Here is a 23,866-nt window from a genome sequence, read left to right as displayed (position 1 = left end):
CATAATATTGCGATCAGGGCTTCATTGTCGATGTTTTTAAAGTAAAACATGGAAAAAACAATAGTATTGACATTGTGAACTGATTTTACATTTACTGTATTCAACTCTATTTTTAAAGGAACATTATTTTATTTTTAATACCGTTCACTCCAAAAGTTAGCAAAAGCATGAAGATCAGGATGGTGGAGCGGTTATGTATTTACTGAAACAATGAGGAGTCCAGTGGTACCTTAAAGACTAACAGATGTATTTGGGCATAAGCTTTCGTGGGTAAAAATCCCCATTTCTTCAGATGCATGGAGTGAAAATTACAGATACCTATGTATTTATGGGGATATTATAATACTCTGACTGAAATCTCTGCTCTTGGACATCAATTGTGAGTTACTGGCACTAGTAATTAAAGAGCAGTTCACTTTTCTGTATGTCTGTGAGGAATGACAAGAGTAACACAAACTTCAAGGTCTCTCCCACAGATAGGCCTTGGCAAGAAAAGGCAGAATACCCAGGTGGTGTTGTAGCACAAGCATTCTACAGATTAAAATTTTAAAAAGATAGTCTTAATCCATTATTGATTGCATTTAGAATACAGCACATATCCTTTATTCACATATCCTAGACAATAAACTTAATTAAGATAACAACATGCAGAAAACTTAAGATAACTATCCTAAAAGGAGTATTTGCAGGAGCAGGAGACAGAGCATTATTGGTAGTGAGCCCACATCTTGAGAATTTAAGGTTGATCAAAATACAACTCAACCAAATCCAATCACATTGAGAAGCAGCAGCAAAATGAATCTCAGTCTAGGTTTTGCACTGACAGTGTACTGTGGAACTCTTGGGAAAGTGGAGCATAGCCATTCACCCAGCCAATATAGGAATAAACTTCAAAGGGGAGTGTGTGGTGTCAGGGGAGGTGACGATTCTACGATCATCTGTGTGTGTGCATGCAATACAGGACACTGTTTATCTAACAGAGCAAATACAATGCCTCTGTGTTTGTATGTACGTATATATGTATGTACGTGTGTATATATATATATAGTAGTAATGAACGCTTCCTTACATTGTTTTGCTATTGAACTACAGGCCTGAATCAGAGGTATCATCTCTAGGGATTAGAGGAGGAAGTGTCACTTGTAGGTTTCAGAAGAGAATGTTCAGTCCTTCTGCCCATTCAGTCCTTGGCCTGAATACTCAAACTGCAACTGTGATGCTGTAGTTTGGGATGTTGAATCGCACCAGGAGGAACAGGACCAAGATCTGTGCTTATTCATGAGACACAGATGATCAAATATTTATTGGATGGTAGCAATCTTCAGTCACTGCTGACCTATACTGCATTCCAGATGGTGAATGAGGCATAAAAGGTTCCATATTACATCATCAGACGCATGAGACATTCAGTCTCTGGCATGTCAGTTTTAACTTTGAATTTCCTCTCTTTTGTTGATTAATGTAAAAGTCCTTACTTTTTTTAAAAAAAACATAGTTCTCTATTGTCTGAGAGAAAATGCATATTTAGACTCATGTAAATGCAGTAGCAGGCTTATTTGTATCTCTAGCTATTCCCATGATACAGAAAATGACACAAAACCTCCAACAAGGTAAACTAGAATATAACACATATGGTGGTAAACCCTTGAATATTTATTGTGAAAAGCATGATCTTTATATATTTTTCTATGAACGCATATATAGCTTCTCTCCCGTACAGTTTGTGGTGTTTAATACTTTTGTGGATGCACATTTACCTGATAGATCACAACAGCTCCTGCAAATCCATATTCTGCCTTTTTTCAAAGACCGGCACAGGGGTCTCAAACACATGGTCCGCAGGCCACATGCAGCCCGCTGAGTTATTTTCTGCGGCCCGCCATAGGGGCCGACTCCACTGGCAGTCAAGCTCCTCTCACCCCCCACCACCCTCCATCTCCTCCCGAGCCACTTCCCGCACGTCCCCTCTCCTCCGCCTACCTCCCAATGCTTCCCGCTGCCAAACAGTTGTTTGGCGGCACTTAGGACTTTCCAGGAGGGAGGGGGGAGGAGCAGGGACCTGGCGTTCTCAGGGGAGGAGGCAGAGAAGAGGAGGGGCCAGGGTGGGGATTTGGGAAGGGGTTGGAATAGGGGCAGGGAGAAGTTGGGATGGGGACTTTGGGAAAGGGGTTGGAATGGGGGCGGGGAAGGGGTGGAAAGAGGCAGGGCAGGGGCAGGGCCTCATGGACTAGATGAGCAGCCTGAGGTATGAAGTTCAGCATGTATGATTCTTTGCAGTGAGTAGTTAGGAAGAATGTTTGTTAAAAGTGGCAACTTATTTTGTATGAATAGTTACTTTAAAAAGTTCCTGCCATTACAGCTATGTTGATAGACTGTTAGTGTAGATCATCATCAGTGTTACTGACCACATAAGGAATAGTTATAGGTGTTTATATTTTATTAAAACCCCTCTTCACATTACAGTTTTTAAAAAGTTAATACATTGACTTTTAAGAGCATACTATATTACTCTTCATTTTTTAAATTTTTGACTATACTTTTGTATCGTTGTATGAAAAGATTTCAGTGATGCGGTTCTTGGCCCAATGTTCTAGTCCTCATGGGGTCCTCGTGGTTATTTGAGTTTGAGATCCCTGGTCCAGAGGGACCATAATTGTCCAGAATGTCTCTGCTATCTAGAACCAGTTTCCAGGGGTCTCTGTTACGTTCATGTTTTAAAAGTCCTCAAAATAATTCAAATTACTATTTTCTTTCTCACCTGCCCCACCACTATCAAAAGATGAGGTACACAATAAATTCCAAAGGAAAAATAAAAAGGACTGGTAACATTGCAATTTCCAAAACTGAAGCATTTTTGATAGCACCAGACTCAGGCTGCCCATCCTTGCCTGATGATGTATGTTCTATCCCTTATTTGGGACATACATCACTGAATTTAGTGCAAAAGTGTGCCACTAACTATAAGCCCATGCTGGGTTTGTGTAAAGTTGCAACTGATTACAACTGATAATCTTTGAAACAAGAAAGCTAAATAAATAAAAAAAGAGAACTTATTACTAGTGACACTATCCTGTGTGTCAAGTTCCAGCCATGGCAAGCGTTTTACAGCCAAGGTAGAAATGCTTAAAACTAGAGAGTTTTAGGCTCATATTCAGTAAAGTACTTAAGCATGTGCCTAATTATAAGCACATAAGTGGGCACATTGTCATCATGAAACTTGCCATTTAATGCCTTGATTCAGCAATCACTTGGTTTTAGACAATTTTTTTTGGTTAAAAAATGCAGTTGTGTCTAATCTAAAGCCCACTGAAATCAGTGGAAAGAGTCCTCAACTTCAGTGAGTTTGGGATTCATATCTTGTGGAATGAACATTTATGGGAGACTGGATAACTCAAATTTCAGCCAGGATGGAAGTTTCATAAAGTTTCATAGATATTAAGGTCAGAAGGGACCATTATGATCATCTAGTCTGACCTCCTGCACAACGCAGGCCATAGAATCTCACCCACCCTCTCCTGCGATAAACCTCTCACCTATGTCCGAGCTATCGAAGTCCTCAAATCGTGAGTTCTTAGCACTGTACAGCTGCTTACTTGCCTTATATAAAATAAATTGGTGGTCTCAGTCATGTCTTGTTCCTAGTAGATCAATATAAGTCACCATGAAATATGGCACTAATTGTCACTTTGTTGGTAGTCCCAGCAGAGAAGCTAAAAGGACTGAATATGCCTAGTGACAAAATTAGCCTCTTATTCACAGATGGTACCTCTAGACTACAGGTGAAGGACATTAGTGGGGAGATGAAGAGAAACCAGTGCTTGTATTGCCACTGTCTGTTCTATAGACAAGAGGACTTCAATCTTGAGGAGTGTTGATCTGGCAGCTCCCTTGAGCTCTGAGGTTTTCATGATTTTCAAGATTTAGGAGCACAACTCCCATTATATACGTCCAACGTCCTCCAATATAATCTGTACTCCTAAATCCCTCAGGAACTTTTAGAAAATCTTTGTTAGGACACAGATATTCAGGCCTGTCTGTAAAGGCCTATACTCTAAGAATTTAGGTGAATTCTTATCACTTAGCTAGTTATAGAGGTATAAAAGAAAGAATCAAAATCACTGTCTGCCGGTGTAAGGGCCTTTTCTTACTGTGACAGTCTGAGGCCCTGTTCTTAGGCTAAGGCCTTTGGCTAAACAGCAGAGGCAGCCATAAGCTGGGAAGCAAATGGCCACATCCTCACATTCCAAACTAGTGACATCGAAACAAGGTGCTATTGGGCTGTTAGGAATACAATCCTGTCCTGATAATGCTTATCACCTCCAGAGAAAGAGAAGTGCCTAGGAGATGTAAAAGGAAATTTAGTTTGATAGTATCCTGTCTGGCAAGCATACTCATTTCAGTGTTGTTCTATCACTATAGTCCCCATTTCCCTATTGTTTGTTTGTATAATCTCTGTCTGGTTCTGTGATTGTTTCTGTCTGCTGTATAATTAAGTTTGCTGGGTGTAAACTAATTAACGTGGTGGGATATAATTGGTTAAATAATCATGTTACAATATGTTAGTTAATTTTCAGTAAAATAATTGGTTAAGGTATAGCTAAGCAGAACTCAAGTTTTACTATATAGTCTGCGGTCAATCAAGAAGTAAGTGGGGGCGGGGGGGAATTGGAACAGGAACAGGGACACAGGTAAGGCTCTGTGGTGTCAGAGCTGGGAAGGGGGACACTAAGGAAGGAAACTGGAATCATGTTTGCTGGAAGTTCATCCCAATAAATGTCAAATTGTTTGCACCTTTGGACTTTGGGTATCGTTGCTTTCTGTTCATGTGAGAAGGACCAGGGAAGTAAATGTGTGAAGGAATAAGCCCCTAACAATCTTTCCTAAAATCATTAAAAAACTCCCATCCCCCAACAATCCCAATAAAGCTTTTTCCTTCTCAGCAACATGTAGTCATAGAACATAGTCACACACCTGGGTCAGTTTGTCTTGGACTGAACAAAAGAGGAATGGTGTTTCATTCCATCATAGGTCAAAGAGTGGATGGTGAAATGAAACATTATGCTTTAACATTAGTCTTACAAAAGAGGAGCTATGAATTCTCAAAGGATCATGTCTTAGGGAAGAATGAAGCTGTGGCACAGAGGCCCATTGGTACCAGCTGGCAAAAGGTTCACTGTTCCATAGAAACTCTTAACAGGCCTGACAAACTGACTACCCTTAGCATACTGCTACAATATTTATGTATAAAAAACACTGTGTGAGGTCTTTAATGATTAATAGGGTCACAATGGGTCATTAATATTGTTGTGACATGTATGCACAGATACCATGTACGAAGTTATGTGTAGATATATATATATAGATATATAATAGGTTCCTAAAAGTCTGAACAAAGCATGGTTGATGAACAAATTTCTGTCACATAAAAGGGTATATAATCACATGTAAATGAAGCATTGTAAGCCCTGTTTGCATACAAAGTCAACGTGAGTCAGAGTCACCACACCAGGGATAAACCATGGTGAGTCATCCTGACTCTGGGGACAAACAAAAGACTCTGGAGGTTATAAAGAGAAGGCAACAGGAAACCATTTTATCCTGCACCTGAGGAAGTAAATAGATAGCATGTTTACATTCATGAAAACAGGATCCCAATCAGCTTTGGTTAGAAACACTGCAAAAGACATGTGGGGTATGATAAACTTCTTTAGATAGATGGTTAGTCTGTTAGAGTTAAGTTTAGTCTCTAGGAAACATATTGTTTTGTTTTATAGGGTTTCTGTTATCTTTACTCACTATCTCTTAAATCTTAACCTTTGATAATGAAGTTATGATAGTTTTCACTCTAAATATATCTCAGTGCTGTGATTTTATATAGGATTTGATGCTCAATTGCATCAAACAAGCTGCTGTGTGCACTGTCCCGCTCAGGATAGCAAATCTGGTATTTCTGTGAGTAGCCAGTAACAAGGGCTGGATATCTCAAGGGAATGCTCCAAAGAGGCTCAAGGACGCAGGTGCAACTATTGTTATCCTGCAAAGCAAAATGATAGCTAACATTGTTCTGAAGAGGTTGTTTGGGTGGCTAACAGACTGGGACATGTCAGGGAGCTGACACCCAGGTAAGCACAGACATAACTCTCTCTCTTTCTCTCACTGGAGGCAGGGGAGCAACAAGGTAACTCACTGTGCTGGGTACCCAGAGGAAGTGTCATAGATGCTTGAATGGGGTAACAAAGTCATGACCCTGCACTTTCAGTATCACAGCAGAGAGATCTGATCACAGTGTCTCTCCAAACAAAGGTGCACTTAACAGAATGATCTAGGTTCTCAGAGTGCCTTCCTTCTAGGTCTCCAGTGACACTTAAATATTGAATATTTAAGTACTGAATATAAGCTTGTCATTTGATTTTGAGTTTTCTAAATATCACTGCCATGGCATTTCTATCGCTCATTTGCATTTTTCCTTGAATAAAAAAGTGCATCCATTCTTCTTCCAGTCTCATTAAACAAAATATTAAATTATATCATCACAGACAACTTATATTAAATACTCTTAGATTTTTTTACTTACCATATGTGTTTAGAGAATTCAGTACATCTCCAACTTTCAGATTTAGGGGCAAAGAGAGTGAACGAGCATGAGCACGCAACTCAAAAGGCTAACTACCCATTAGCATTTCCCTCCCAACTTCAGGTAAACTATTTAGTATCAGGCCTAATTACCTCTAAACAACTATGGTATTTGGGGTTAGACTAGGCATTGTCACATCTACATTCAGCACCCCTGCCATGCTAAACTCTGGAAACATGAGTAAAGATTATAGAGAGAACACTGCAAAGAGAACCTTCTTTTATATGCCTCAGATTTTCTCTCTTTCTAACTAAGAAATTTTCAGCCCACACTAAGTAAATAGCTTATAGTGCATCTAGGTCAGCAGCAGCACACATACAAGAGTTTGCATCTGATGAAGTGAGCTCACGAAAGCTTATGCTCAAATAAATTTGTTAGTCTCTAAGGTGCCACAAGTACTCCTTTTCTTTTTTGCGAATACAGACTAACACGGCTGCTACTCTGAAAGGAGTTTATAGGATCAGACAAATTCCTATTAGCTAGAAGTGGAACAGAAAAAAAGGTGTAACTGGTATAACTAATGTTCTTGACTGTATTCCTATTTACTAAATTAAAGTGGAGACACAGCAGAAGAGAAGCTTGAGAGCAGCTAGTGAGAAGGTCACCCGTTTCCAAGCTGGTTAGGCTGCTGTTTAGATCTTTTGTTCTTTGAAATAGCCTTTTGTGAGAAAATAAATTCCTTCATATCCCTAATTTTCTGCTAAATACAGGTATGATGGCCCTAATCAAAACTTTTTTTGAGTCTGCATGAGAGTATAAGACTTAGGATTCTTATCCAGATTTTCTGGAAGACCATCTATTTCTCCCTGCCCTAGTTTCCCAGAATACTTCAGTATACTGGCAGGCCCTCTCTCTGTGGCAGCTCCACTTCTAATAGCAGGTAAACTGGTGTCCAAGGTAGGCAATTACCTGCTAAATTATGGGCCTTAAGACCAACCCCATTCTCAAAAGCACAGTTACAAATGGTTCTGACAATCTCTCTAATAGACACATTGTAAATAAATTAAAATGATCTTTTAGGCTGTGGGAAATCTGATTTTCCCTTACATGTCTCATTCACTAATATACACAGCAAATTTAGTCAGTCTCTTGATTTTTAATCTTTCAGTTCCATGTAAGCATAGTATGTACAGTATAGTAAAGTATCTAATTTGTATACATCAGGCGAACCAAATTTGACCATATTAAGATATCACATTATTAATAGCTGTTTCCTTTAAATAGCCTTCAGTTTGCTTTAATCTTCTTTTTTGTGCATGATCTTGTGTGAGAAAAGAGGCTTTCATTCAGGGTTCTATTTTTATATGCAAATATATCATGTGATTATATATATTTTTTGTCCCTGTGTTATCATGAATTTTGTAATGAATGATATATGGGTTATATTTATGATTTGTGAGCTATTTCATATTATAGCTGCTTGACTGCTCATCTGCATATACAACATCCCTGTTGATGTTGATTTGTCTCATTTACATATTAATCTCACTTCTATTTTCAAAGGTATTTTGTTATAAACAGTTTTTCCCCCAGAGTTATAAAAGCACAAAGATGTATTTTCAACTGAGCTCATCTCCATATATAATTTTTTGTTAACAATAAATCACCACTTTGTCACAGACACCAAATTCAATATTGACACACTTTATATAGCTCTGACATATGGCTTCTGAGTAATTAATTAAATTTTTTTTTCCACCAAATGCATCCGATGAAGTGAGCTGTAGCTCACGAAAGCTTATGCTCTAATAAATTTGTTAGTCTCTAAGGTGCCACAAGTACTCCTTTTCTTTTTGCGAATACAGACTAACACGGCTGCTACTCTGAAAAATGAGTAATTAAAGACCATGTAAACAGTTTACAACCCACTTTGCAAGCCACTTCACAGTCCAATGACTTTAATAATATTCTTCAAATACCAAACAAAAAAGGAAACCAGCAGAGCCTGTGAAAAGGAAGTGCCAGCAAAACTAACTGCATGATCAGAGCTGGTTTTATTCCTAACTGGTAAACTCCATGACCATACAAAATGATGACCGTTTGCTGCATTCAAGTGATGAGCAACTAAACAGTGCAGGAAATCCTTTGAAATAAAATTTAGTAGGTCAGATTAGCCATTGTGTTACTCCAATTTAATGCTCATTGAGTTCAATGCACTGATGTAAAGCAGCTGGAGTAAAGCAGGGGAGAATCAGGCCCTCTAACTGGGGTGAACAGATGTCTCAGGGTATTGCTATAAGGTTCCCTTTTATGGGACCATCTGCACCAGTAGCTTCTGTATAGATGCTCCTTGACTGCAATACAGTTTTCCTCCCAACATGGTTTAATCTTGCTGTGTAGGTGGACCAAACTGTGTTTTAACTAGGGCTGTCAAGTGATTAAAAAAATTAATCATGATTAGTCGCACAGTTAAACAATAGAATACCATTTATTTAAATATTTTTGGATGTTTTCTACATTTTCAAATATACTGAATTCAGTTACAACACAGAATACAAAGTGTTCACCTTATATTTACTTACACTTACAAATATTTGCACTGTAAAAAACGAAAGAAATAGTATTTTTCAATTCACCTAATACAAGTACTGCAGTGCAATCTCTTTATCATGAACGCTGACCTTACAAATGTAGAATTATATACAAAAAATGCATTCAAAAATAAAACAATGTAAAACTTTAGAGCTTACAAGTCCACTCAGTCCTATTTCTTGTTCAGTCAATTGCTCAGATAAAGAAGTTTGCTTACATTTTCAGAAGATAATGCTGCCTGCTTCTTATTTACAATGTCACCTGAGAGTAAGAACAGGCATTCACATGGCACTTTGCAGCTGGCATTGCAAGATATTTGCATGCCAGCTGCACTAAAGATTCATATATTCATTCATACTTCATCCACCATTCCAGAGGACATGTGTCCATGCTGATGACAGGTTCTGCTCGATAACAATCCAAAGCAGTGGGGACCAACACATGCTCATTTTCATAACCTGAGTCAGATGCCACCAGCAGAAGGTTTGTTTTCTTTTTTGGTTGTTCAGGTTCTGTAGTTTCCACATCGGAGTGTTGCTCTTTTAAGACTTCTGAAAGCATGTTCCACACCTCGTCCCTAACAGATTTTGGAAGGCACTTCAGATTCTTAAACCTTCGGTTGAGTGCTGTAGCGATCTTTAGAAATTTCACATTGGTACCTCCTTTGTGTTTTGTCACATCTGCAGTGAAAGTGTTCTTAAAATTAACATATGCTGAGTCATCATCCGAGACTACTAAAACATGAAATATATGGCAGAATGCGGGTAAAACAGAGCCGGAGACATACAATCCTTCCCCAAGGAGATCAGTCATAAATTTAATTAACACATTTTTTTAACGAGCGTCATCAGCATGGAAGCACATCCTCCAGAATGGTGGCTGAAGCATGAAGGGGCATATGAAGTATTAGCAGCATTATCTTCCATAAATGTAAACAACAAACAACTTGTTTGTCTTAGCGATTGGCTGAACAAGTAGTAGTACTGAGTGGACTTGTAGGCTCCAAAGTTTTTCATTATTTTGTTTTTGAGTGCAGTTATGTAATAAAAAATCTACATTTGTAAGTTCCATTTTAACGATAAAGAGATTGCACTAAAGTACTTGTATGAGGTGAACTGAAAAATACTATTTGTTTTACCATTTTTGCAGTGCAAATATTTGTAATAAAAATAATATAAAGTGAACAGTGTACACTTTGTATTCTGTGTTGTAATTGAAATTAACATATTTGAAAATGTAGAAAAACATCCCAAAATATTTAATAAATTTCAGTTGGTTGTTAACTGTTTAACAGTGTGATTAAAACTGTGATTAATTGTGAGTAATTTTTTTAATCATGATTAATTTTTTGAGTTAACTGCGATTAAATCGACAGCCCTTGTTTAAACTATGTTCCTGAACCATGAACATGAGCACTGATGAGGATCTCATCTAAGCTATAAGACCAAATAGTATTTTAAATGTGTTAAGAGCTACTGAGTTGTAATCAGATACCCCAACATGATGGTAGTTACACATTATGGTGCAGATGGGACATACAGTATCAGTTCTAATTCAGCCCTTTTTTTCATGATTGAAAGCTGTTACTATGTGACCACTGTTCAGTGACTTACATTGAAATGTGATGATGGTCTGTGTGTAGGACCTAGTTTACAGATGTCCACTTCCACAAAAGCACTTCTGGCCTTAATTGGTATCCACCCTGGCAGTGTGAAAAGAGAGACGAACACTGAATAGGCCATGGAGTCTGGGCTACACTATCACCCTTAGAGGTAGTCCCTCTACTACTTCATAGCTGAGGCTGCACTGGTGGGTTGTTATAGAGAAATGTGTAACTGCTTCGTAGTCAAAAAGTCAATTTACTATTTCATCCTCTTTTAAAAGAAAAAAAAATGTTATTTTTATGAAGAACCCAATCTAATTGCATGAGGTGAATTGGAAGCTTTTATAATGACTTCATTTGGGAGTTGAATTGGAGATAAGAGGGGAAACACATTTAATCAAAATCAAATACACGTTATTTTGTTAAGGGTCTGAAGTCACATTACAGTGTGTTACAGAAAATTCACAACTGCCAATCAAATAGGCTTTTTTTTCCTTCCAATGGGACTTAAACATGCACTTAAAATTAAGCATATCCTTTAAGTGTTTTGCTAAATTGGGATGGTACCACCAACATGCTTAGAGTTAAGCAAATGCTTAAGTGCCTTGATGAATCAGGGAGTCTGCCAGTATAGGCTCTGTGATACTTAGAGAACTGGAGAAACAAAACAATACTACTGGGCAGAGGGATTTAGTCTCAAGAGAAAGTCAAAGGGTTGCATGTAAGAATGAACAACATGCTGGAGGCAATATTCTGGGAGCTGGGGCAAGGAGGATGGTGAGAAGCCAGGAGCCAAGTAGGGAAACCGAGTAGATGATCACAATAGTCCCTTCTGCTCTTATAAGCTGAGTCTATGACTTTCAACAGCAAAAGAACACTGGACAGACTACTTGTTCTTTTTCCTCCAGTGGTGGAGGTGCATTGGGAACAAGGCTGTGTCAGAGAAATAGTACAGAAATGGGTGCATTACACACCTGTTTACCAGATTAATTACACTCATAATTAATCAGACTGATTAATAACAGCTCAAGCCCTCTGTAATTATATGTACTTATTCATCATGGTATCTGAACACTACAATTAATAGGAAGTGGACATCTCTATCCTGTGGGTGGCTTTGTAAAATCTCAGCACAAATCAGTAACTCCCCTTGTTCCCCATAAAACATACAGCAAACTAGTCCAATTATTCACTGGTGAAAGGGAAATTGGCTGACCCATAGTTCTGAACAGCGGTGCTGATTCTGAGTTGACATACTGTAATGAAGCACAGAATTCTCAGATTGCCATGGACTTTTGCTATCACATTTTCCTCATTAATTATGCTGACATTGTGTGCTGATCTCAACCCTTGCCCAAACACTATTTCTTGTAGATGTATTTGTGACAATGTTGTTTTGGAATGCTGGTTTATCTTTATTGTTTCAATTTTTCACAGATCTGTAACTAGATGAAAAACATATCCCTGCAGTGCAGAGAGAGAGTGGCTTGCTTGCAGAACAGGATAGTAAAAGAAATCACTGTTTAAAATAACACAGTTTGGTTCCTAGTGAATGCAATACGTACATTTTCTCTAGGTCACCAAGTCCTGAGAAAGCTCCTTTTGCAATGACTCTCACCTTGGTGAGGACAAATCTCCTGAAAATAAAGAAAATTCATGCTGATTATTTATTATGTATATCACAATACCGCCCAGTGGCCCCAGGCAGGATTGTCGTTCCACTGTTGTCTGGATGGCACAAACACAGAGGCGAGAAGATTTTTACCCCGAAGAATTTATAGTTTAAGATGCTGAGCTGTCATTGTCATCATCAGTATGGATAACACCCCATATAGCCCTTACGCTTTAACAGTTCACCCTGAGCAAGGAGCAGCATGCTGTTGTGCTGCCTCTGAAGCATCCCAGGAGGCCACATGTCAGTCAATGAGTCACAATTTCCCTTTTGGTCTCCACTGCTTTGGCAGGGAGTAAACAGTTCTGGATCCACACCTTGGATAACTATGCTGTCCAATGCTTTGTGAGGCAGGGGATGGAGACATTCCCCATCCCCTCCTGCCCTCACCCGCCTACCTGCATGTGGCGGTGGAAGAAATGGTTCTGTGGGGCCTTATTCACCTTCTGTACAGTGAGTGGTGGGATGGGTCACTGACACAAGGAACTAAAGGGTTGCCTTATACTCCCTGTACCTTGCACACAAGTCAGGCCACAATCTGACCCTAAATAATAGAAGTGCACAGACAATAGGGTGTCAGGTAATATCTGCTGTGGATGTAACTTTAGGACTCTATAGGGAATACTGTGTTTAACAGTTTGTGCTGATAATTACACAGAGTATTCCACAGAATGGTGGTGGAACTAATGAGAACTTTAGAAAGTACTGCATGGTTCATGGAAGACTTTTTTCCACATTGACCCAGGGAATGTTTTAATACATTTTTAACAGACCTCTGGAAAAAAAAATCTAAGAACATAAATGTCAGTGCACTGCTTTAGGCCCCTTCTACTAATGAAGGTTCATCTCTTTTAGCAGAGTAAACACAGGAAAGTACAGAAATGTGCTTTAGTGATTGACAAACAAAAAGGAGGGGTATCTACTGGTCCTTGGATAAATAACATTATCCTAATTAAAGGCTTTTCCCACAAATGTAATTATGTATAGTGGTGAAAAAATAATGAATTATTTATGCTAAAATTACCTGTTTATAAGATTATTTAATACTACCTGATAGGCCATTATGCATTAAAAACCAGGACAAGCAGCTGTGATCTGGAGGGAATGAGCACACATCATACAGTGTGTTGGTAAAGGTTTCAGAGTGGTAGCCATGTTAGTCTGTATCAGCAAAAACAATGAGGAGTCCTTGTGGCACCTTAGAGACTAACAAATTTATTTTGGCATAAGATTTCGTGGGCTAAAACCCACTTCATTAGATGCATGGAGTGAAAAACACAGTAAGCAGTATACAGCTTATAAATACAGTATATATCTTTTACAGCACATGAAAAGATGGGAGTTGCCTTACCAAGTGGAGGGTCAGTGCTAACTAGGCCAATTCAATTAAGATAGAAGTGGCCTATTCTGAACAGTTGACAAGAAGGTGTATCAAAGGAGGGGAAATTACTTTTTGTAGTGACCCATCCACTCCCAGTCTTAATTCAGGCCTAATTTGATGGTGTCCAGTTTGCAAATTAATTCCACTTCTGCAGTTTCTCGTTGAAGTCTGTTTTGGAAGTTTTTTTGTTGAAGAATTGCCACTTTTAAGTCTGTTATTGAGTGTCCAGGGAGATTGAAGTGCTCTCCTACTGGTTTTTGAATGTTACAATTCTTAATGTCTGATTTGTGTCCATTTATTCTTTTGCATAGAGACTTGTCCAGTTTGGCCAATGTACATGGCAGAGGGGCATTGCTGGCACATGATGGCATATATCACATTGGTAGATGGGCAGGTGAATGAGCTCCTGATTGTGTGGCTGATGTGGTTAGGTCCTATGATGGTGTCCCTTGAATAGATATGCAGACAGAGTTTGCAACGGGGTTTGTTGCAGGGATTGGGTCCTGGTTTCATGTGCTGTAATATTTATATTGCTTACTGTATGTTTCACTCCATGCATTTGATGAAGTGGGTTTTAGCCCATGAAAACGTATGACCAAATAAATTTGTTAGTCTCTAAGATGCCACAAGGACTTCTAATTTTTGTGTTGGTAAAGGAATTTATCCTTATTTCCAGAACTGCTGTTGGCAACTGAAATCACACTCAAGCCCTTTCAGGTACAAAGACAGATGCTGGCCATAAAAGAAAAAAAGGGACCTTTTTTAATCAAAAAGCCACACACAGGTATGTCAACTATGCAATTCTCTCTCTCAGTCTATTTTTCTCCAGGAATGACATCTAATTGTTTCTTGAATTACCACAGAGGTTTTGGCTCAACAGCCTCACCTAATAGCAATTCCTTGCTTTTATCATCTCAGGGCCAAGAACTGTTTCCTAATGGTTGTTTTAAATCTGTTACCTTTTCATTTCCATTGATGTTGCCTTATTTTAACATCTGTACAGGGCTGGAAACAGGAACTTAGATTGATATTACCTACTGTACACCATTGCAGTTTATACCTATCTTTTAACGATCTGCACTTCAAGGCTAGAGAGACTTTCTATCCCATTGTTCACATCAAGTATTCACAGAATCTACTGTCCTCATTATGCTATGTAATTAGTGTAGAATTTCCATACGATGATCTTGTTTTAATCAAAATCTCAGGTAAGGATATTATCTTGCTGGATTCCACTATAATAAATTTTTACTATTTAGCTGCATATCTTTGGTGGAATATGGTTCCTCATTTAGATCTCTGAATTTAAGTAGTTCAATATTTAAATACCTTGGGTGAAATTCATGTCTGGTTTAACTCCATTAACTTCCATGGAGTTATACCAGGAATGAATTGGCCCTCTCATATTTTCATTTAGTGAAAGATGATTGATTAAGTCTATTTTGGATTTCATCATTCTCCTATTATTATTAATTGAAACTGTTCAGAAATAGCTTCCATACACAGTATTGCATAAGAATTGTGGCACTGAGATCATTATGAAAATGTTGAAGGATTAAAGAGCTTCCAGAAAAGGCCTAACCTGGATTAGGCAATTTGTAAAGCTTTCCTCAAAACACGGTTAAGGTAGTTCATTCAAAGCTATGTCTGGACTTTCATAGTTCAGCTAAATACAATGTAAGCCTTCAAAATACCCAGTTGGCTTAGTGTTACATAGCTGAACCAATTAGGGAACTGTTTAGCTTTGATCTACTTTGAAACCTGTTCCAAACACCACTTTGTAGCAATAATTCCTTGGCTAGGGATCCCTAGAAGGCATGTTCAGTATGAACAGCCATATATATTTTTGCCAGTATATAGAAATGCTCTAAATCAAATCCTCTTGATATGGATGCAGAGCATCAAGATGTGTATATATCTCTAATTAAGAGCTGGATTCTGCAACCCTTTAGTTACCCATGGTTCATACAATTATACACGTTTAACTACATTCATGTGAGTAGACCCATTGAACTCAATGACACTACTCATATGAGTAAAGCTACTTGAGTGTATATAAATGTTTGCAGAATCAGGACCTTACTTTGCAACTTAAATCTGAATAAGTCATTTTGTCGAGTAAAGTGCTACTCAGTGTGAGTAAGAATGCCAGAATCAGACTGTTTTTTAATGTATTGGAGCTGTTAAAATTTAATTGGTATTTAATAGCTAAATCCTGAACATCACTTAGAAAAATTTAGGACTAATTGTTCTAAAAACCAATGTGCCTAAGTAGGCTGTAATAAAGTTAATCTTATTGATGCAAATAACTTTGAAGGCATGTCTACACTGCAATAAACCACCCACAGCTGGCCCATGTCAGCTGACTTGGGCTCCTGCTACAGGACTATTTTTAGTAGCTGTATGTGTTTTTTTCAATACTTAGTTGATTTTTATTAATTGCATTGTACAATAGCTGTGTGTGCAAATTGGATTATATATTTGTTTAGTGAAGTGTCTAATTTGCAATTTAAAAGTTTATATGAATAGAGTCTACACACTAATGGCCATAGTTCAAGCCCATTGAAGTGAACAGAAAGACTCCCAATGACTTCAAAGGATTTTTGGATCAGAAAAGAAATGGAACAATATAAAAAACACAATAAAACTTGAGTCATGGGGACAATTTATCAGAGTGCTGTTTCCTAATCCAGTTTCTTCTTTCAGTACAATCAGTGACGAGTAGCCAAGTGTCCAGGTACTTGTTGTCCTTTTTTTTTTTGTTAGGCAAATCATGGTGTCTAACCTCCATATACAAACTATCAGTCTTGCAAGTTGGAAGACACCTTTAATAGGTCATCTGGGGTTATTGTGGTAAGATTTTATCAGAAGCCAGATTCTGATTTCATTTAATATGGTGTATGTTTTGAAAAAACTCTAGTGACACTAAAGCTTTTATTATTATTTGTATTATGGAAATGCCTACTGGCCTCAACTGAGATTAGAGTCCCATTGTGCTAGGAACTGTACAAACACATAGCAAATATCCCTGCCCCAAATATATTACAATCTGCATAGACAAGACAGGCAAATGTGGGAGGAGAAATAAGCACAGAGAGGTGAAATGATTTGCCCAGAATCACACAGCAAATCAGTTAATTAGCCATAAATGGTTCTCCAGGGTCCTGACTCCAGTAATTCCAGATTTACATTATGTAACATATCTGAATCTGGCACATTATTCCTAAACCATCCCTAATATACAGTATGTTTCTCAATCAAGCCTTAAATATCTCCACTGATGGTGACACTGCAGTCTGCTGTGGAAGCTTGTTTCATTGCATAATTGTTTTTTTATAGTTAATGTTATAATATTTAACATATATTTTCCTACTCCAGCCTAAACCTGTTCTTGTGACTAATGAGGATAATTGATTTCTGCTCTATTTGTAACATCCTTTTGTGTCTTTATGTATAATTATGTCTCTCCTCATACTTAGTTTCTTCGCATTGAATATGCTCAGGTCTCTCAAAGGTTTTCCCAAACCTTTTATCATTTTAGTTACTTTCCTATGAACTGAAGGTCTGTCTTTTAGGAAAAATGGATGCAACAGTGTTCCATTTAAGGCCTGATCAGTGCAGAGCGGAAAAGAACCCTCACTTGTTGATTTATTCAGGATATAACACAGATAGATCTAGATGTAGTTATTTAAAACATTTCAGAGGCACTATTGATAAGAATCTAAATGATGTACAATAATCAATATACAATTTCATGTCACAATGAAAGAACAAACAGCTCAAGTACACAACTAACTAGAACCAAAGGATCTGGTATAAGCAAAATGCCGAAGCTACAGGCAAACCACCCAGACAATGAAAAAGTTACCTGACACAGAAGATGGGAATTGAAAGGAGGCAGCAAATGATCATGAATAAGCTCACCTAAACACATGAGGCATGCCTCATGCTCTGAAGGCAGCAATCAAAGGATTCTATTGAATCTTCTCCTGGAGAAAGAGTTTTACAGCTGAAGATCCTCAGGCATGACAGACAAGAGATAGATGGTGTCAGGGACTGGGGAGGGGCAGTCTTGCCTAGTGGTTAGAACAAGAGCCCAGACAAATGGTTAGAGCTGAGAACAGGAACTGGGAGCCAGAGCCAGAGCCAGAGCCAGAAGCTGGGCAAAAGCACAGGGCTGGAACAGATGGGAGAGGAACAAGGAACAAGGCTAGGAACAAGACAGGCACAGAAGAGATCACAGCCAAGGCAGAAGTGTTGAGTAGCTGCTGAGCTTAAATGCAGACCTGTTGGCTCCTTGCATCCAGTCCATCAGGCAATTCTGCCACTGCCCAGCTGGGCTCATTAACTGGCCTGAGAGCTGAGCTGACTAGCCCCAGGCTCAAGTGAGAGAACTCAAGTTCACAGTTCCTGACAGAAGGGGAAGCAGAGGCACAGAGAAGAAAAGGGAATGTCCCGACCTCCACCTGGTCCAAACTGAACTAATGATGGAAAGCAGACCCATTCCAGCATATAACAACTCTCAAGAAGGAATAGAGGGCAAGAAGTAATCATGAAAACACCTGGGACCTATATTATGAATAAGTCTTTAAAAAGCAGATAAATCAGAATGCAACAAAACTGGCATTTCAGGGCCAATTTTTTTAAGTACCAAAGTTGGATATGCAAACCATGCATGGGTGCATAGACAAGTATTTGTGCATGCAAAACATGTAGTTTATACACCAATAGGCATTTACACATGCAGATATATGTTTTGTGTGCACTGTTAACTGTTTATTCCTGAATGCAAATATATTTTGCATGTCTAACATAGACACCTAGTTTGGAGGACTTGGTCCTAAAATATCTTCTTGGCTTGCACTTGGAAGGCCATTTAGGCAAAAGCCTTTACCTAACCATGAACTAGATTCTTATCCTTACTTCACAAAGTAGCTAAACTGAAATCAAACTACCAAATCCTATAGCAACTATTTCAAACAGCTGCCAATAACCTTGTAGAACAAAGGAGTTTCGCTGATTATCATAAGTTATATTAGCAAGAAAAGATTAATCTCTGCATCATAAAGCAAACATGAATTTAGGTTTTTCAAAATACTCTTTAAAACTTAGTTCACTGACCTATTTCACACACAGTTAATCAGAAAGCATATGTGTTGTAGAATTATCTTCTTTGGCTCATGTAAAATTCAAATTCATGACGTTAAAATGAACTACATAAAGCATGTACTCTAAACTTTAGAATTTAAGTAAAGTACCACAATAAAAAGAAAGAACCAAGACTCAGTGACCATAATGCCAAATCACCAGATTCCGTTCCAAAGAAATAAATATGATAGCATTTGAAGAACATTTTACTTCAATTTCTGAGGTAATAGACTGATGTTATCACCTTCTAATCCTCTACAGAAATGTGTATTTTGTCAGAAAGAAAGATTTACTGAGAAATTTAATTTCCTCTCTTTGCAAGCTTTCCCCCTGCTTTGTGCTCCAGCACAAACAACAACAAATGAGTCTCTGCTTTACAACAAAAGCCATGAACCCTTTTCTGTACACTATTTCTTTCTCTTGCTAATATGCAAAAAAGAAAAAAACTGTTCCAAATCGTTATATTTTTTTTCTTGATTGACCAATGGAACACTTTACTTTTTATGTAACATTAGGAAACTAGACGTGGTGGACAAGAGCCACAAGTGATGTAATTCAGTGTAGCTTCATTGATCTGCCTCTAAGCTTATGATCTTATTTCCATTGGAGTCAATGGAAAATTCCTTTGGGCCCAATTCTGATCTCACTTAAACTTGTGAAAATCAAGAGTAACTCTACTACATTACAGGTTTCAGAGTAGCAGCCGTGTTAGTCTGTATTCACAAAAAGAAAAGGAGTACTTGTGGCACCTTAGAGACTAACAAATTTATTAGAGCATAAGCTTTCGTGAGCTACAGCTCACTTCATCGGATGCATTCCAAGTACTCCTTTTCTTTCTACTACATTAAATAGTGAGATCAGAACCAGTCCTACTGACATCAGTAGAATTAAGGTGGGGGCAATGAACATAATTTTGCTAGAAAGGCCTATAAGCACAAATACATTAGCATAAGGATATTTTCCTCAATAGTATGGGAAAGGACCAGTATTTTCAGTAAGAAAAAGACCTTATTAACAAATGTAGTGTGAAAAGTCATGCTGCTCCTATGGTGAAGTAGGTTTTCAGGTCCAAGAAGCCAGAGCTATGATTTTGGATTGGAAAGTCATATGATCAATTTAGAGGTTTTTATTGGAGAGTGTTCGTTGTTTTCGGCAATGCCTATTAATATTTTAAAAAATCATTCAGCACGTGTTCTAAGTTTCCCTTTAAACCAACCATACAAACCCAACAGGAGTCTCTGAACTTCATCACACCATCAGTTTTTAAGTAGAACTAAACACTGGTTTGCAAATCCTGTCCAATTGTGGGTTAGCAATGGTCCCTCCCATTCTGGGTCAGTGGGAGACCACTCCACCTCACTACATCACTGAGTATCCCCCACAGTCAGAGAATTAGCAGAGCACTGCACAGGCAATGGCTCCAGCCTGCAGTCCAGGCAGAGCTGCAAATGAATCTCTGGGCACCAGGCCTTCCATCAGGACAGGGCTGCAAACAGTTTAAGACCCTGGTCTACAGTCAGGGCAGGGCTGTCAAGGTCCATGAGCCCAGGCCCTCAGTCAGGGCAGGGCAGCAAACCGTTTATGGCTCTGGCCTACAGTCAGGGCAGAGCAGCACAGGGGTCTGGCATCCTAGCTCCAGCAGATGGCTGACAAACACAGGCCTCTTGGCCTAGAGAGGGGAGGCTGCCATCCCACGGGTGGGGAACATGGTCCCACCTGACTCCACCGGGCCCCAACACAGGGCCCTAAGGGTGGCAGAGTATTTCACCACTGGGGAATCCAGCCACAACACGCTGACTGCAGTCTTCAAGCTCAGGTTCAGGCAGGAAGTATTTATCACTTTCAGCAGCTGCAGTCCAACTGAGCTCCAGGACCAGAGATTTATACATCCTGTCCCTTCCAGTGGGAGGGGTGAGGATGCTCTAGCTCTGCCCACTTGTATTCAGAGAGTGGTCCCTCCCCTTCTTGCTCAGTAGAAGGCCACTCCATCTCAGTGCATCCTGTGTTCCCAGTTTTTCCTAGAAAGCTTATTTTATTGTAGCCATCTCATGCCTCAGTCCTCCAGGACTAAATTGCTCAACCCAAGGAAGGGCTTCAGGAAGTCTTGAACACAGAGGAACCAACATCCTTCTCTTGCAGAGAGAATAGCATGCAGCATGTGCCCAGTGGGTCCACAGTCTTGCACATCCTGAAGCACTGGTTGCAATTAGGAGAGCTACTAAAAACTAATGGCATACTATTGCCCTGTAATTTCTAATTCTGAAAAGCTCCAAGTTCTTGTTATAATTTTCCAAGATGGAAATAGCTCAGAATGGTTGTTTCTGATGTTCTGCTAATGTTTGTCACCAGAAATTAGCTTCTGGAAACAATCCAGTAAATGTAAACTGGTTTCAGTGGGTGCTGAGGGCACTCAGCACTTTTCAGAAGAGAGGGTAGCACTTACTAGTATCAGGCTCCCAGTTGGCCATTTTTCAAAATATGTGTTTTAGTTTTCTTTTGCTAAAAATGCATTTATTTATGTTTATGTGTAGGTCAGTAGACAGTTTCCCAGACTGTGGTCTACAAAGCACTTGCTGGTTGTTTGCAGCCCCAGAGTTTCAAGCCTCCCAAGCATCCAAATATCATTAATAAGAATCCATGCGACTGGCTTTAAAATGATCAGATTTTAAAAAAATAATACATACTAGGGTTTGTGACTGGCTGTACCAAACTCTCTGAGGACCCTTGCTGGAGGCCTCATGGCCCCGCCACACCTTGCCCCCAGAAAAGGGCCGTGGAGAGGGTCCTCTAAGCTGCCTAGAATGGGTGTGTGGGACACAGCCTGTTGGAGCCCAGCAGGCTAGTATAAGAACAGCTGCTGGGCCAGAATGAGAGCAGTTCCTTGCAGGAGCTAGAGGAGTGTAGACAGTGTGCCTGGCTGCCAGGACCTTGGACAGAGCAGTGCTGGCAGAAGCTGGAGGGAGCGAGAAGAAGCCCTGGGCTGGTTGCTGGGACTCCATTAGTATGGCCCTGCATGGATACAAAACTGTGTATCCGCATCTGACTCGCGATCTGCAAAAATTGTTTGCGGATGCGGATATCCATGGATTTGCAGGCCTCTAAACAACTCCAAGAGGTCACTGCATAGTAGCGGTAACAGTGATGCTGGAACCAGAGGTGCAGGGCCCTCCCACTTTTGGAAAGTGGGGAACCTGGCCTGTCCCCTTTTAAGTGGCACTGACCCTGCCCCCTTCCCCTCTTTTCTCCCCCGAGGACCCACCATCCCTGTCATAATTATAAAGGGAAGGGTAACTACCTTTCTGTATACAGAACTATAAAATCCCTCCTGGCCAGAGGCAAAACCCCTTCACCTGTAAAGGGTTAAGAAGCTAAGATAACTTCGCTGGCACCTGACCAAAATGACCAATGAGACAAGATACCTACAAAGCTGGAGGGGGGGAACAAAGGGTCTGTTGGTCTGTATGATGCTTTTGCCGGGACCAGGTCGGGAATGTTCTTCAGAACTTCTGTTATGTTAGTAAGTAATCTCGCTCAAAATGCATTAGATTTTCTTTTGTTAAATGGCTGGTAAAATAAGTTGTGCTGAATGGAATGTATATTCCTGTGTTTTGTGTCTTTTTGTAACTTAAGATTTTGCCTAGAGGGATTCTCTATGTTTTGAATCTGATTACCCTGTAAGGTATTTACCATCCTGATTTTACAGAGGTGATTCTTTTACTTTTTCTTTAATTAAAATTCTTCTTTTAAGATCCTGATTGCTTTTTCATTGTTCTTAAGATCCAAGGGTTTGGGTCTGTGTTCACCTATGCAAATTGGTGACGATTTTTATCAAGCCTTCCCCAGGAAAGGGGGTGTAGGGTTTGGGGGGATATTTTGGGGGGAAGATGTCTCCAAGTGGGCTCTTTCCCTGTTCTTTGTTTATCACGCTTGGTGGTGGCAGCATAAGGTTAAAGGACAAGGCACAGTTTCTACCTTGAGGAAGTTTTTAACCTAAGCTGGTAAGAATAAGCTTGGGGGTATTTCATGCACGTCCCCACATCTGTACCCTAGAGTTCAGAATGGGGAAGGAACCTTGACAACCCCTCCTCCCAGGCCAGTATGGAGCCCAGCCAAGGAGCTAGGGCAGCTGTGGGGAACTGTGGTGGACCCTCCACCTGCCCACAGTGTGGGGTAGGGTGGGGCTGAAAGCAGCTCCTGGCCCATGTTCCCACCCCCAAGACTCTCCGCATGGCTGAGGGCAGGTGGAGGTCCATGCCTCCATGGTGGCTCTCCATAGCTGCCTGTGCGGCTCTCCCCGACCCAATTCCCCAACCGCCCTCACTTCTCCCCAGAGACCTCCTTCCCCAGTGCCTGCTCTGCCTCCACCATACCTTGTTCTGTGATCTGGGTAGGAAGACTACAATCCTGGGCAGTGCCTCCCTTCCAGAGCGGGGGAGAGCTCGGAGATGCCTATGCAGCTGCGGGGGGCATGCAGACCTGGCCCAGGCAGAGAGTGGCAATAACTATTCTCTCTTCATAGCACAGGCCCTTGCCAACCCCCTAGTTTAAATTACAACACCACAGCTCTTTCAAAATGGGGCTTGGCTCACTCCCTTCTGGGAGATATAGTTTACCTCCACTGTCCAAGCAACCTGGGGACTACAACTCCCAGAATGCCCAGCAGGCTAGCTGCATGATTCAGAGAGCTGAGCTGGAGCCTGCAGGCTGGATGACAGCCGCTCTTAGGATGACTAGACAGCAAGTATGAAAAATTGGTACACGGGGTGGGGGATAATAGGCTTTTATATAAGAAAAAGCCTCAAATATCGGGATGTCTGGTTACCCTAGCCGCTCTGTTCTGGTGAATCTGTGCTGCAGAGCCCTGCATGGAAACAAAATGTGCATCCGCTTCTGAGC

At 39.9% G+C, this 23,866-nt stretch overlaps 1 protein-coding gene and 1 long non-coding RNA gene across 2 annotated transcripts in view; one reads left to right on the top strand and one right to left on the bottom strand.

Moving 5' to 3' along the window:
- Positions 1–23,866, top strand: part of LOC122459667 — a 1,177,620-nt gene that overhangs the window by 1,092,269 nt on the left and 61,485 nt on the right. The gene's annotated exons all lie outside the window — the stretch shown is intronic.
- The window catches only part of LOC119853209 (follicle-stimulating hormone receptor), a 155,361-nt gene that overhangs the window by 84,368 nt on the left and 47,127 nt on the right, over positions 1–23,866 (bottom strand). The window contains 1 exon segment of the mRNA XM_038395966.2: positions 12,335–12,406. Within this exon segment, the coding sequence (XP_038251894.1) occupies positions 12,335–12,406 (72 nt within the window).

The sequence above is a fragment of the Dermochelys coriacea genome, chromosome 3 (genome assembly GCF_009764565.3).
Source record: "Dermochelys coriacea isolate rDerCor1 chromosome 3, rDerCor1.pri.v4, whole genome shotgun sequence".
In the NCBI taxonomy this organism is placed as follows: Eukaryota; Metazoa; Chordata; order Testudines; family Dermochelyidae; genus Dermochelys; species Dermochelys coriacea.
This window is presented reverse-complemented; position numbering and strand designations above follow the sequence as displayed.